The sequence below is a fragment of the Tiliqua scincoides genome, chromosome 3, assembly GCF_035046505.1.
Source record: "Tiliqua scincoides isolate rTilSci1 chromosome 3, rTilSci1.hap2, whole genome shotgun sequence".
In the NCBI taxonomy this organism is placed as follows: domain Eukaryota; kingdom Metazoa; phylum Chordata; class Lepidosauria; order Squamata; family Scincidae; genus Tiliqua; species Tiliqua scincoides.
The window spans coordinates 193,538,965-193,555,146 of NC_089823.1; the positions used below are offsets into that span (position 1 = coordinate 193,538,965).

At 42.6% G+C, this 16,182-nt stretch overlaps 1 protein-coding gene across 3 annotated transcripts in view; it reads right to left on the reverse strand.

Annotated features, from left to right (window-relative positions):
• The window catches only part of UGGT1 (UDP-glucose glycoprotein glucosyltransferase 1), a 61,808-nt gene that overhangs the window by 40,856 nt on the left and 4,770 nt on the right, over window positions 1-16,182 (reverse strand). For all 3 annotated transcript variants that reach the window (XM_066619449.1, XM_066619447.1, XM_066619448.1), the window contains 10 exons: window positions 14,927-15,009; window positions 13,824-13,954; window positions 12,348-12,460; window positions 11,580-11,754; window positions 9,892-9,988; window positions 8,290-8,368; window positions 7,934-8,034; window positions 7,002-7,101; window positions 4,764-4,824; window positions 428-519 (listed from right to left, as the gene is read on the reverse strand). In XM_066619449.1, coding sequence (XP_066475546.1) covers window positions 428-519; window positions 4,764-4,824; window positions 7,002-7,101; window positions 7,934-8,034; window positions 8,290-8,368; window positions 9,892-9,988; window positions 11,580-11,754; window positions 12,348-12,460; window positions 13,824-13,954; window positions 14,927-15,009 — 1,032 coding nt within the window. The remainder of the gene's footprint in view (window positions 1-427; window positions 520-4,763; window positions 4,825-7,001; window positions 7,102-7,933; window positions 8,035-8,289; window positions 8,369-9,891; window positions 9,989-11,579; window positions 11,755-12,347; window positions 12,461-13,823; window positions 13,955-14,926; window positions 15,010-16,182) is intronic.

Below are 16,182 nucleotides of genomic sequence, written 5' to 3' on the forward strand. Positions count from 1 at the left end.
ATACTAAACAACAACAAATATTCTGAAGTATACATTTGTGGTCACATGCACATTCTTCACTTGTTTACCCTGCCTCTATTTCCCTGCCCTTCCTAGAAGCCCTGTTGGTTCAGGCCCAGGGTCTATCTAGACCGGCTTCCCCTATCTCACAGCAGCCTACCAGATGCGTCAACATGATACCTGTATCTTGTTTCCACTCCCTAGAATCTGGCATTCAGAAATACGCTACCTCTAAACCTGGAGGTAGTATATAGTCACAGGCTTGTAACCTATGATGGACGCTCGCTCCATAAATCTGTCTCAGCCCACCTTTAAAGACTTCATCTTCCCTATGATGAAGTAGATCGTGAATTCATGAGGGCACAGACCTGTCATTTGGTACTTTGTAAAGCATTACGCACAGTGACAGCACCATATAAATAAATACCTAAATATGTCCTGTGTGTCCAGATCTATGTGCAGTCCATTGATGAACAGGGCAGAGTCCCCAGGCTGTAATCCTAATGTTCCTTTGAAGTACTAGGAAAAAGTGCAACAAAACCATTCAAAGCATGCTAAAAATCAGCTGATTTTAAACGAAACTTCAAGAGCACATATCAAATACTTCACTGACCTATATTTAAGTATTTGTATTAAACATTAAGTTTGCAACCAACACATACTTTGTTATGTTGGAGTCAACATATCTGTCTGTCTGGTATTAATACAGTATTTGACACTTAATATTTAGGTATCTGAATAATCTTGTTCAGACTCACTTGTGAAGGACAGAGTCTTGACACTATTGGGACCAATGGACCTCTTGCCTTCATTTGAGTCAGATGCTGCAGTTGGGACTGGGAGAGAATGAGGAGTCTTCTAAAGAGGATCATCAATCATGCTCCCTCCAATACTTGTGGGTGCACCACCCCATTTCTTTATGAAGTTTTAGCAGAACTTCATAACAGTGTGACTGATCCTTTTTAGAAATTCAGATGAACTTTTCGTCCTTAAGGACACAGAGGGAGATCTTTTCCCTGAGCCAGAATAAGACATTCTGTCTCCCTGTTGCAGCTCTATATGCGATTTCAATCGCTATGCAGGCAACACAAAATACACTGGACCAGTGTTCCTCAAACTGTGGGTCAGGACTAAGTAGGTGAGTTGTGAGCCAATTTCAGGTGGGTCCCCATTCATTTCAATATTTTATTTTTAATATGAGACTTGATGTTCCCATGGTATGTGACTATATTTGGGGAAATGTTACAGACCTGTACTTTTAACAAGCTACTATATATATTCTTTTAATAATGACAGTAAATGGGACTTACTCCTGGGTAAGTGTGGATAGCATTGCAGCTTAGGATTGTTAAAAATTTTCCTGCTTGATGGTGTCACTTCTGGTCATGACATCACTTTCGGTGGGTCCTGACAGATTCTCATTCTAAAAAGTGGGTCCGGGTGCTAAATGTGTGAAAACCACTGCACTGGACAAACTACTAACCTGCAATTTCCAAGGCAATGCATGTATGCATAAATTTAGCAAAGGGTTTTATCACAATGGAGAGTCAAACTAGATATTTTTAGAAATGAGGTACTTTGTGATTAGGATCTAGGGAGAATAGTAATAGCTGACATTGAGTGGTATTACTGATGCAAAGTCAATAGTGGTGGATGCAAAAGGGATACTGCGCCTGTTATTATAGTGTCCTAGCTGAAAGCTCAGGTCACCATGAGTGGTAATACTCGTATTCAAAACTGGTACATAATGCTAACACAGATCAATGAGACTGATCTTGTATACATTTACCTGGAGGTAAACTTCACTGAATTCAATAGGACTTACGTTTGAGCAGATGTATATATAGGATTATACTGTTGGGCAAAATGAGAGATTTCACCACTCACTGCAACTTCCATTACAAATAATCTAACCTTAGGACATATCAGCTAAAGGCCAAAGCTCTGTGGAGAGTACATGCTTTGTATGCTCAATACACAGAATTTCCAGGTAGGGCTAAGGAAAAAACCCTGGAAGGCCACTGCCAATCAACATCAGCAATACTGAGCCAGATGGACCAAAGGTTTGAGACTCAGTATAAGGCAGCTTCCTATGTCCCTGAAGCCAATTTTAAACATTCTTTGCACCACCTAAATTTCAACTTCAGTCCCAAGCGTAGAGCAGCCTCTAATACTGAATCACTCATGGCTATGCATACTTCAGTGAAAATGTGAACAACATTTTCTAGGTTTGGCCATGTCATGAATACGTACATATTAGGCCTAGGTTAGCATGTGAAGCCTGAACCAAACTAAGTAACGGAGAAGTGGCTAGAAGTTCCTAGCTGCAAGAATGTGAGTAAACAAACAAAAAGATTGTTGTCTCTCCTTGCTGGCCAGAAAGGACAGACAACAAGAATTACAACCCATTGGAATGTTTAACACCATAGTAGACAGAGAGGCACCTGATCAAGCGTGATGGAATGCAGCTATGGATCTCCGGTTGGGAGGGGTAAAGAACTATGAGGGCTAGCAACCAGGCCAACTTCGGGAAGGTTCTGTCCTCAAAAGTTTCTGATTGGACAGTCTAAATAAGTATGAAGTCACCTCAGTATTATTAGCATGAGAAGTATAATAATGAGTGCCGAAGGGGTGTGTCCGGTTCCTTGTTGGACAGAGTTTTCGGGTGCAACATCCTGCACGCTTGGAACTCCATTGGGTACCTGGCCTCATAGGTAGCCCTGGAGCTAAAAGAGAGTAACTGACCCAGGTGAGAGATAGGGATTAATAGAGATAGCCAGCTAGCTTTATTATTTTATTGCTGATATGTTTCCTAGATGTTTATGCCTCTAGCATTTACTGCCTTACTGCAACCTTATGTAACCATATGTACTTAATAAACTAAAATCTCTTTTACTAAGTTGTTTCATTGTCTGTTGGGGACAAAGGTTCAGAATCCTGCCTAGCCGTTCAGCAAGCTACCAAGTGCTCATTGAGGTCTAGTAACTTGAGGACAGAAGCTTTAATTGGAGAAAGCGCTCAGTGCCTGCAAGGGATAGAACTAAGCCTAGAGGGTCTCAGTGTCCCTGGACTGAGGCACTGGCACATACAGGCTGGTGGCAATACTACTGAACAGAGGGGCCTTGATGGCTATAGGGTTCGAGAACCAAGAACTCTGAGCACCCAAACCCCCCTAAGTTTGTGACAGGCCATCTCTGCGTTCATGGCTTCTTTCTTCATTGTTGTGATAACCAAGTTCCTCTGAGGGATATCCTTTTCCAGGGGGAGATAGTTAAGATAATGTTCTTGGTGTTTTATACTACCAACTGACACTTCTTGCAGAGAAGCTCTGCTTAAATGTGTTTAAAGGGAAGAGTAAAGCAAAACTGCAACAGATATTAGGGTGCAGTTATCACAACTCTTCGGCACAGTTCAGTTGTAATGCTACTGATAATGATATTCTTACCACTTATTTTGATTTGTTAACTAATTATGGTTTGTACAAACCACAGTGTCCAGTGCTTCGACAACATGGAAAACTGTAATTTGTAATATTTGCAAACCGAAACTTCTAAAGAATGGGGAAGAGGAAGTAAGACTGAGGCACAACACACTAAACGATAGTCTAGCATTACTTCTGAAGTGAGCCTTAAGAAGAGGACAGCCTTTAGAAAACATTTTTATGAAGTTTTCCCTAAAGATCTGTCAGGACCATAGTTTAATATTATGTCTGAACCAGGACACTGTGACTAAAGACTGAAAGTTGAGTTAAGCTACGGAAGATATAAACTGAGGGGGTTGTGTAGCTCCTGCTGTACCAATTATTAAGTTTGTGTTTGTTTAATTCCCAGAACACTTCAGAAAAGCCATTTAACTATGAGTCGACACACACTGGGACTTACTCAAAAGCAAATGCAAACACACTGGACTAATTTTTCCTCAAGTGACTGCTAATTACTGTCTCCTGAGAAATGGCTAGATTAAACTGGTTGGCTCCTGGCTTCCACACATTTACAGCTCTGCTTATAACACTCAGTTTTTTTTCTCAGAGTCCTTCATCACCCTTTCCTCCTGATCCTGCTGTGAGTTACAGCACAAGCAGAAGTCTGCTTAAGTGGCTATGCAGCACTCTACAGGTTACAAAGCAAATAGGGGAAAGCCCAGCATTTTGTAAAAGGTCATCAAATCTCTCTTCAGATCAGTAAGAACCAAAAGTCACTGATCACAAAATGATGACGACGCGAAAGGAGTACATTTTGCATTCTCTCCTGAAGAAGGCAGGTCAAGACAACTGCTAAAACCAATAGATCTTGCACAGATCACACTAAGCCAAACTACCATTCCAACAAGGCTTGATACACCATACAAGTCCACAGGCATTTTTGACTGCCTTCTTGAGGGAGACTGGAGCTCCCTTGGCTCTGTGATCAGAGACTTTTCTATAGCTGTCACTCTGCATCATATAAGCAGTTATTTTATGGACTAGACCAGCAGGGAAACATAAACTTTCAAAAGTCCTATAATAGCCATGATATGAACAACACTCCCAAGTTAAACTGATATCATTTGACATCACTGGGAGTGGTCCTGTGTGAAAACATATTCTATAATTTTTTCCCTTTGCCAAATCTGAGCAAGCTTTTAGAGGCTGGGCACGCAAATTACACCTCAGGAATTCTTTTTTTTTTTTTAAAGACTCTTATAATTATTACTACAATTCTTTATCATAATAGAAATATTTATTTCAAAATATAAAGCTAATGTATATAAAAAGGCACCATTACCTTTTGGTTGTCTTCAACTTCTGATCTGAGTTCTGAAGAAACAACAGTCTTCATTATTGCCCTAAACAATGAAAAGAACCTAGTTTATCATTGTCATCTGCCCAATTTCTCATGATGCTTGCACACATGGGTTTGGATAAAATGTAACACGAAACCATTTGTGCTCTAAGAAGCAGCAAGTATAGGTCATGTCTTGTTTATCACTGATTTGGCATCCACTGATTTGACTCACCACTGATACCGGGGTCCACCTTTAAATGCCTTGTAACAAAGAAAAAAAGCACCAAAATCTCATTTCCTACCCTTGTGCTGTTAAACAGCACTGGATGCAAGCTTCTTGGGGTTAAAGATAGCTTTAAAGACCCACTTCTAGGTTTCTTGCTTCTCCATAGTCACCCCCAGAATGTGTCGGTATAGGTCAGGGGTCGGCAACCTTAAACACGCAAAGAGCTATTTGGACTCGTTTTCCGGAAAAAAGAAAACCTTGGGAGCCACAAAACCCTTTTGACATCTAAAATGAAAATAACACTGCATATATAGTTTGCGCTCCCCTCTTATAGGTCCCAGTTATATAATACACTCCCCTCTTAGAGGTCCCACTAAAAATCAGGTCCAGACCCACAGTTGGTGAACAACAGTTTTAGATTGTGCACAGGTGAACTGCTTGTGAAGGATACTGTCATTCTTTACTGTCATTTACTTCTGTACTTCTGTAAATGCCTTTCCACACAATACTACCTCTGAACAAGACCACTTAGTACTACTTAACACTGTTCACAAAAGTGTTCCTGAACAAACAAGCTAAGAGTTCAAAACTGCATAAAATAAAAGGCATACTAACAGTGATCACAACCATGAAATATGCTTTGGTGCTACATATACAGTATGTTACACATACAGTATACAAACATATACAGAATACCATCTGGTGCAGGGGTCTCCAAACCCCTTTCAAGTTTCCAAGTGAAGGAAATGGAGCAGTGAGAGTGTGAGTGAGTGACGGGGGGTGCTGAGTGGGGAGTTTGAAGGCTGTAATCCTGTGCACACTTTCCTGGGAGCAAGCACAATGGGACTTACTTCTGAGGAGACACGCACAGGATTGTGCTCTGAGCTTGGGAGGAGGACAGAGCAGCTGCACTCAATTGCTTGCTTTTGCCTTGGCTCCCTGGGGTCAGGGCTGCTTGTGGGAAGGGGCGGTCATCAGGGTGTTCAATGGGACTTACTTCTGAGGAGACACGCACAGGCTTGGGCTGCGGCTCCGGCAGGAGGGAACGTGCGGCGGCGGGGGCAGGGGCTCGCTCTCAGCGGAGGAGCTGCTCCGCCAGCCGTTCGCGCCCTCTCCAATGGGGCGCAGCTGCAGCCCGTGTGCTTGGGCTGTGGCTCGGGAACGTGCAGCGGCGGGGGCTCGCTCTCAGCGGAGGAGCTGCTCCACCAGCTGTTCGCACCCTCTCCTATGGGGCGCAGCCACAGCCTGTATGCTCGGGCTGGTGAGCGGCGGCTACGTCGCAGGAGGGGCGAGCCCCTCCCCCGGGACGGGTTGGCCCCGTACAGAGCCGCAGCCGAAGGCTCAAAGAGCCGCTTGCGGCTCCAGAATGGCAGGTTGCCGACCCCAGGTATAGGCGCTATAGTGCATTCAGTCACAATTCCATTCCATTAGATTCCATTATTCATTCCATCTAGTGGCTGAATGTGGTATAGCATCTATATACAAATGCATTCTGGGGTGACAATGGAGGCGCAAGAAAACCAGAATGGGGTCTTTAAAGCTATTTTTCCACTGATTTGGTATTCACTGATTTTTTTTCTCCACTTAGGGTTCTGGAACAGATCCCCAGTGAATAATGAAGCACAATCTGTATGAGCCTCAGGTGTGCATGCACCTATCCTCTGCACACAAGAGAGCTTAAAGCCTCCTTTTGCAGTTTAGAGACCTGTTATTTGAAAAACTGTCACTTGTTCAAATTACAGTTAGTTATAGCAAACTAAAATCTGTTTTAAAAAACTACACTCTCCCATATAAATAACAACAACAGTGGTTTATCCCAAATGGTGAGAAGAAGGCTTAAACTTTCTCTGCTCTCAAGTGTAGGTGGACAGAAGTGCGCACCACCTGCTGTCTGAGGTGACTGCTTCATTTGTCCCGCTCTGAATGTCTGAGACCATTAACACCTTCCCCCAAAATAAGAATTTACCACAAGGTTATTACTAAATAAGTGTTTCAAGGGTAATAACAATTACCTAGCCTTTGTAGGAAAATTCTGACTTATATCTTTCATAACCGTCAGAGCATATGCAGTGGGAGTAGCCAGAACTCGGGCAGCAGTCTGGAAACTTAGATCTAAAAACAAACACAATCATAAGTCAAACCAAAATATGTAAAGCTTAATTTTGTTAGATACTGAAAACATCAGCCTAATCCCTAGAACAGCAGTTCTCAAACCCTCTAGGAGTTTGAGAATCGCTCTATTATCTTTCCAGGGGCAGGGGGATGAGGGTGACGTGATCATCATGATTCCATTGCCACCAGGGACAGAGGATGTTTTAAAAAAAACTTGCCACATTAAAAAAAAAACTTGTTTTGCTTCCTGCAACCCCCAGAGGCCAATGTAGGCTGTCATAAGCTTAAAAGAAAAACCTTTTGTCCCTGGTGGTGGCACATCGCCACCATCGCCCCGCCTCATCCCTTAAGAGGGCAGAGACAAGCCTTCCCAGGCTGGTTGGTCACAACCCACCAGTTTGAGAACCACTGCCCTAGAAACTCTTAGGTACACAAAAGTATTCTCCCTCCCCATCCACGCATTCACTCTGATGTGACTAATCACGTGCTTGAAGTGGATCTTATGCCTCAGAACATTAATGGGTTGAGTTACGGCATCCACTGCTTTGCTCCAACAACTCATTTTCAGAAAAGTGCACAACTCATCCAACTACACTTTTAATTCGGAAAAGGTTACGCTACAAAAAATATTGCAACTAAGTGTGTTTTAAACTTAAACAACAGCTACAGTGAAGAGGGGGTTATTAAGAATGGAACTAAAGTGCACAGATTGGGGGGGCATTTAACCTTTTTTTGACATGCTGTTCCACCAAAGAAAATCAATGCAAGCACAAATACTCTTCCATATAGACACCCCCAAAAAGCAAAACACATCTTAATTTGGGTGCATTACCTTGCAACTGCCACACTTTCAGTGGTGCCATTTCATTGGTGCTTTCAATAAGATATTTTCTTAATTCTTTCAGTTCTTCCTTCAAGTTGGGATGCAGTTGCCTGAAAAAACAAAGCAAATTCAAGAAATTCATCTCTCTAAAATGAGATCAATGTTCACAACACAAAAGATAAAACCACCACCACAACTGCCCCAACAGATGTGGATTCCTAACACCTTGTAGGTTTCAGAATAAAGTTAATATATATGGAAGTGGTTGCCTGAAAGTCAGTTTTCTGGAATGTTTTAGGCAGAAAAACAAAAATGAATAGGTTTGTGGCAATGATGTAATGATTTAATTGAAACTAAGGATTTACCTTAGTTTCCCGAACAGAAATCCTTGCACTTCATCGATGGGGTCATTTTCATCTATTACTGTTGCATTTACATCTGTACCTATGAAAACATGAAAAGCATCCTGATTAGGTTACTTTAGGTCACAAACAGGCTGTGACCAGCTTTGCAGAAGCTTTACCAAATAATATTGAATTCTCACACATTTCTAGGAGTAATCACAAACTATTTTTACCAAAAATCAAGGACTGCAAGGAAAACCGCAAATAAAGAGACACCAAAGTGACAACAGGTTGCCCTTTGATGAAAGATGGCAGATGGACAAAGAGGCACCATTCAAAATGGAGGCTCTCTTATATTTAGCAGAGATACAGGAACAGTCCCCATTCATGCCACTGTAGCATCTTTCCAGCAACTGTTGCTAGCTAGTGCCTCTCTTAAGATTGTAAGTCCCTTTGGAACAGGGATTGACTTTCTCATTCCTTTTTGCTATGCAAACAGTCCTGAGAATTTGTTTTGCCAAAAAGCAGTATAAATATATACTACTTCGCAATAACAACTCGCCCACCTATTCTTCATGACTGCCACATCCCTGCCTCACAAATGTATTGCTACATACCCTGTTCCACTGGCAGCCAGTGCCCAATTCTCATCTATTATAAATCACTTGTGGCACAAAATGGAAGCTGCCAGTGCTTCGCTCACTCCTTATTCTGCCTCAGCTGACTGGGCTGTTGCACATTTCTGCTTAGTAGCCTCAGGGTCCAATCCTAAACATGTCTACTCAAAAGTCCCCTTAAAGTCAATGTGACTTACTCCCAGGAAAGTGTGGATAGGATTGCAGCCAAAGGCATACAACTAGAACATTCAGTCTGCAACCCTATACATACTTTCCTGGGACTATGTACCACTGAACACAAAGGGATGTACGTATGAGTAAACCTGTATAGGACTGCACTATCAATGGAGCCTGACTATCCTTTGTTATCTTATTTGCAATAATTTTAAGCCATATTTATGCACTGAACAAAAGATGTAACACAGAATAATAATCGGTATGGATTTTCCTTTATTAAGCACATTTCATGCTTGCTTCATTCTGACATAAAGAGCCATCTGGAAGGCAGAGAACAAGTCAAGAAGCCAGGCACAATTAACATCCCTGCCTGAATGTGTCAAGGAAAGCTAAAGGACAAGGACTGCCTGGGTAAAACTGCATTTTAGAGAATCACTTCTAGGAAATACATCTTAGGAAATAACTTCTGACCTAACAGCCTTGGGCGGCCAGCATAACAATGGCATAGCACAGATCAGAAAATTCCCAGATCTAATTCTGCTGGCTTCTGACAACATGTGACCAATTTCAAAATGAGGAGGGGGAATCAAAGGTCACATTTTGCTCATACAGGGGACATTGCTTCTTGATGATATTTTGTTTAGATGGCTACAACACAGAATTAACATACTATGAAAGAGTATTTGATTCTAAGTTAGATAAAAGAATGAGGAAAATTTTTAAAAACAGTAGAAAGAAAAAACAAAAAGGAAAAGACAAAGATTATAAAGCTTTGTAGCATATTCCATTTCATAGTGGAACCACTGTTACTCTTAAGGTAGGAATTCACCTTTCACCTGGGTATCATCCTTGGCCTTATATTCTGTACTTTTAATGGCCAGCTCCACACCGTAACCTGATAAGTAGACTTTTTCTTTACTTGGCTTCTACAAGGAAGGAAAAAGTAAAGCAAGTTAATATTATTATTGTAACTTATGTAGGGTGGCCCTTCCTGGATTTGTCACAAAGCTGCTGGTAGTGGGGTTCTGCTGCTTGATACCTCTCAACAAAACAAGTGCCCTAAAGCCTTGTAGTTTACTCAGACTCTTCAGAGGTAAGAGAGTTGGGGTCTGATTGACAGGTCCCACTAACAAGTTTCCATATGATAGCTACAGTAGTAACTCCTGCTTTCTAGAAAGGTTGTTAGTACCTCTCTTCTGAAAAGAGATGCTTGCATACCAATCAAGAACCATGATCCTGATGCTTTCCGGATACTCTGACTTTAAACCATACATGCCACTAAGTAGATGCTGGTGGGCCACTGTGGCATCACTCAGTGCAGTTGGTGTTATCCCTATGGCCCTAGCTCTTCCAGTCTCACCCCTCCTGTGGAAGAGGGAGGATAGGAGGGGGGGTGGCTTGGAAGGGCCACTTTCATCCCATCTGATGAGACAGCAGGTCCTGGGAGCAGCAGCAAGAAGCAGCTGCGGGGGCTCTACACAGTCAGGTGGACAAGTGAGGACCAGCTCGATGGAGTGGGCAATGCAGAGGCTGCTGTTGCTGTTGCTCTTCCACTTCTGCTGGAATTGGTATTGCTGTGTGCATCTGAGGTCAACTAAGTCAGCAGGAGGGTCTGGCACAGGGCAAAGAGGTGGTTAGAGGCACACTTGCGTCTTCCCAGGCTCTACTTCAAGAATGGGGCCAGCTCTGCAGACCAGCTACAGGCTGCAGCACCATCGGGGCGGAGGCACACCAATGTGGTTTGCTGTCATAACACCCCATCACAGCACCTCTGGACCATCTGGTTTGCTGTGCCACGGGGGGCAATGACAGGTCGTTTTGGGGTCACCTCCTCCAATGGTATTACCTGCTGCGGTCTGTACCACCCACACCCCAGTAGTAATCCCTGTATCTGTCCTTCCAGATAATAGCAACATGACACAATGTAGTACTTGTGTGTATGTGTGTGTCCCAGGTAGTAAGCTGCCACTCTAGGCAGCAAAACTGGTGTTCCTCTTCTCCTTGCACTGACAAGAGAAAACTCTTTGACAGCAGGTTAACAAAACTCCATTTGAAAGCAAGGGGAATACCAAAAAAACAGTTTAGGGGCAGTTAGAATTCCCTAGCAATCCAAACAGAAGCGCTCCAACTAAAAATCACCTGGACCTGTTGCCTCTCTAATCTGCAGTTCAGGGGACAAACAGACCCCAGGTCTCTAGTCACATTCAACATAGCTCCAACTTCCTAGTTGCCTTTTCTGAACATAGATACATAATCTCATCTTCTAAATTTCTGTCTAATTGATTATTAGTGAACACATTATAAAAGGAAATCCCACTTTAAGACACACAATTACTGCAAGCATCCATGACAATCTTACAAAAATCATGCTGCTTTGCAAAAACTGCATCTGTATTCAAATCTTAATCTAAAATAGAGCTAACTTCTTTTTGAAGTGGCACCTAAGCAGAGTTCTTCAATAACAAATACTGTTCTTTTGCAATCACAAGACCTTTACTAAATCAGATCAATACTTACAGCAACATAATGCCTGAGGACATAGGTGATTTCTCCCGCATTGACTTTTGATACAAGTTGCTTATGGAATCTGGAGAACTCCTCAGAGCCAATTTCAGCATACATTATAACAACAGGACTTTCAAGGTTTGAAACTGGGTACTTGTGGTCCCCCTTGAACATAAAAGGCTTTGGCCTAAAACAAATAAATGCTTCACTTTAACAAGATTAAACATTTACTTAGGAGTAAGATGTTCTTTTCATTCAGATACCTCCGATCTCATATAATCAGTGGGGTAGTGGTAAATTTTGCAGCACAGGAGCTTACAATGATACATGCTACAGCCATGCCCCACTAAGAATGTACAATAAAAAATTCAACATTACATTTCTTCATTAGAATGTTTTCCTCTCCTACTGCTTGTTCCTACTTTGAAACTTTTGTAAGACACGCAAGAGAAAGGCTGCGTAGAAATTTTAAAATAACAAATAAATAACTTAGCATACACCATTTAGTGATGTAGTTCATTTCATCCCAAATTTAAAAATGGGATTTAAAAAATTCCAAAAATATATAACAGGTATATTATAGCAATGGCCTATGCAGGTATATGCAGAAAAAATATGTTTGACAGCTCTTACTCCCAGGTAAATTTGCATAGAATTGTAGCCTCAGCATAACATCAGGTACAGTGACAGCCCATGCCCCCATGCAACCTAAATCATTCTTGATTTTTGTTGCATTCTAACAAAAAAGACACAGGGAGAATAGGTACAAAATAAAACTACCTTTCTGAAGCTGATTGTAAAAGTGTTCCAAGTTCATCAAGTTGACAAGTAGTCTTTCCATGGACAACAAAGAATGCATTACATCCTGTTGGTGGGGGCTCATCGGCTGCAATCTGCATGAAAATGTATCACTTTTGAGGATGGTCTGAGACCTCTGGATATTTGAGGTGGTGTTCTAATTGCCGCCCCCCTTACTGATGTGCCAGACTCTGCTCTGCCCACTCTCCTAGTTCAGCACTCCCCTCCCTCCATATTTCCTCTTCCTCTCTGTCTCCCTCTTCGTTTTCCAATCCAGGATGGAGAAGGGGGAGTGGAGGAGGCAAGTAGGCAGGCAGAGTTGGGCACCCCCACCAATCTGCTGCCTGAGATGGCTGCTTCAGTTGGCCTCATAGGTGGGCCAGCCCTGGTTCTTATATGATGATAACTTCCTGGGGGAGGGAGAAAATCACAACACAGCAACAAAATTTGGGGGCATTCAAGCCATTTTCCAATTCTGGTACTGGGGCACCAAGTACCTGAGGCACCTTGGGCACCTGAGGCAAAACATGAAACACCATCTTGCCCAACTCCCTGCAGGCTTTAAAGGAAGTGAGGGGAAAGCAAGGGAGGTCCCAGGAAGTGACTGGAGAAGTTACTGTCATGGTGGTGGGGAAGGTTGCCACTTCCCCTAATCCTCCATCTGAGATGACCAGGTGAGCTGCTACTGAATAATAGGCTAGCTAAAGGACAATAGGAAGAAAAGTGGATAGGGAGGACTTGGAGAGTGAGAGGACTGACACAGCTTTCCTTCTTTCCAGCCTAGATGGAGACCAGTAAGGAAGGCAAAAGCAGGTGCTCAGGCTCTTCCAGGACACACCCCAGTCAAAGCAAAGACCACAAGAGATCACTCATGAAAGACAAGAGATCTACATGAAAGACAAAGGGGTGGTCTTATAGAATCTTTCTTTAACGCCTCATCCCCTGCTTCTTTTTTTCTATCAGTCTTGTTTTGCACTTACATGCACTATAGAGTTAGTCATTACCTAAAAAGCAATGGTTATGATACAGGGAAGGCAGAGATGTGAGCAGGAAACTGTTCTTTGCAATTGTAAATATATTCAGAATTTAAGGTGGGGGAAATCTCTCTCTCCCCCCATAATCTGTTTGCAGCACTGATGCCATGGCCAATAGTTTCCTGCAATGATAGGGAAGAAGTGGATGATAGATGCACTTCACCTCAAACCTGTGTCTCATTTCAGTATTTGGACTAGGAAGGAGTGGGGGTGGAAGAAAGCACATTTAAACATGGTCCATCAGGATATCTCCCACCCAATAAAGAATAGCTTTAGACATTGCCCATAAAGGAGCAGATTCAAGTGCTAGTTGGTTGGTAGCCAAGGGGGTCAAGATGCCTTAGATTGTCTTTAAAATGCATGACTACTGTCTGTGTGAAACACCACTGAAGATGTAAAAGGGTTCCCAAAACATAGTACTAACCTGTTGAAAGGCTTGAATCGTAGCTGAATAGGACCGTAAAGACAAGGCAAACTTCAACAAGTTCTGCTGCAGAGGTGAAAGATTCTTGGAAGCTGCTTGTAGCATTGCAGAGTAAGAAGAATAATCAGTACCTGCCAACCCAAAACACAAACTATTCAGTTTCAAGTACTACAGAAGAAGTTTTTAGGAGGTCTCATCATGAGTTTTGTTATTCATACTGCAAACAGCAAGCAACACATTGATGTAACTAACTGCAACAAGCAAAAAAACTTAAGGCATCCTCAACTTATGCAATCAGATCTACTGTCAAGTTTATACATTTATAAAAACCTGGATTGCCAAAATATCCAGGGATTGCTCTGCACATCTGGGCCCTGCCTTCAGCTGGATTCAGAACAAATATATTTGGCATACCCAAGTGAGCCTGATTAGAGAGCAACAAATGGAAAGGTGTCCAAGGGCTACTGCAAAAATAAGGGAGTGGGAGGGATACACATGAGAGAGAAAAAGCATGTGACCTCACAGCCTATATCCTTAAAAGCAGGGCCAAAAAACTTGGCACTCAGTAACACAAACAAGCTCACCACACATACAATACTGTGACCTGCCAGGAGTAAGTGGTGGGTAGAGGTGTTTGAAAACGGTGTTATTTATTTTACTCAGAAGTAAGCTCACTGTGCTCAGAAAGACTTGGGATGTAACCTATGTGGAAAGAAACACCTCTAGTTATATTTGGCTTGGTTAGTCATCAAATTGAGCAATACTGCCTAAAAGGGCAATGTTATATCTGCATCAGTCCTAACCCGTTACCATTTGTATCTCCATGGAGTGGAGTGCTGGAATTGGGGAAAAAACAGTTAGATGCAATGCAATGGAAGGAACTGGCCTACTTGGGCCAACTGACCATTAGGGTTGGGAACATGAAACACTTAGTTGCAGGTCCTATTTGTACTGACTATCTAACTGAACGCTATAAACAGAAACCAAGAAAAATCAGATCTTAATGTCTCTCATCTATACCGATGAACCCTTACAAAGAATTCCAACATTAGCACAATACAACATATTTGATTAACAAAACAGTCAAGAAAAGCAGTGATTACCATTACGATTAGATGAACTAAAATCTTGATAGGCTTCAACAAAATTCCAAAACTTCTCTTGTCCTTCTTCTGCTAAAAATTCACTGAAGAGATGTGTGGGGGGGGGGGGGGAAGAAGCAGGATATAAAGTGTTAAGTTTAAGTTTTATTTAAACAATCACCAAAACCCTGTTACAGTACTGTGGTTAAGATAACAGACAATGAGCCAGGAAGTCTCTGGTTCAAGTTTCACCCAATTATGAACTCACCAGCACAAAAGCAAGCCACTTACCTCTCCACCTCAAGCCCCTCACCTGCAATACGGCAATTACAGACTGTACTGGCCCACTTTATGTGACTGTTGGAAGAGTTGTTGGGACCCACTCTCATTCAACTTTCAGGAAACCAATGCTGCCGAAATGCAGACCCAAGGTAAGGGAACCAATGTTCCTTTACACTGAGGAGGCCTCCATTATTGCCCCCACTCTGCAGGATGCGCCCCATTGGCATGGCTGAATCAGTGCTGAAATGTTGGGTGGGATTGTGCACTGAGATCACATATGCAAAGTGCTTTGAGAAAAGAAGCCAACCCCAGGGCCTAGGAGAGGGGGGTAAAGGGGGTATTTTGTACCAGGGCCCAGGGTGAAAAAGGGGGCCCAGGAGCCAAAGAAGGGGCCCAAGAAATTTCCTGGGTTCTTACGTTTTTCTATCTACTCAGATTTGTTGCCTGCATGGGATGCTGGGGACACTACCATGAGTGTGCAGCTGCAACTACTGCAAAGCCATATATGCTGGGCCAAGGAATGCATACATGACACTCCTTAATACAGCATCAAATTTGTTTGGAAACTGGACTGCTACAGTAGCTCTTTGGCTTGTGGATCTGCTTACCATGGAGCGTATGGCAGCTCAGGGCTACAGCTGCTGCAGAAACAAGTTTGGAGCAGGACACTTTCCATTCTAGTGTGAGCCTAAAAACTATGATGCTAATTTTCTGCATGATTTTCTATATTTAAAAGATTTTAGAGAGACTTAGGAGTGTGTTTGGTTTTCTGTATTACTGTGTCTAGCTGCTGATACCACATGGGTGGGTAGACCTAGGCTTCAAAGACTTTTCCAGCTGTCTCCAGCCTCCCCCTGCCCTGTTTTGCTCCTCCTTGCCCCCATTCTCCTTGCCTATCACCACCCTCCCCTGGATTGTTTAATCCCTCCCCCTTTGCAATGGGGCCCAAATGAAACTTTGTACCCCCTGATAAAATTCCTCTCAGAGATCTTGGC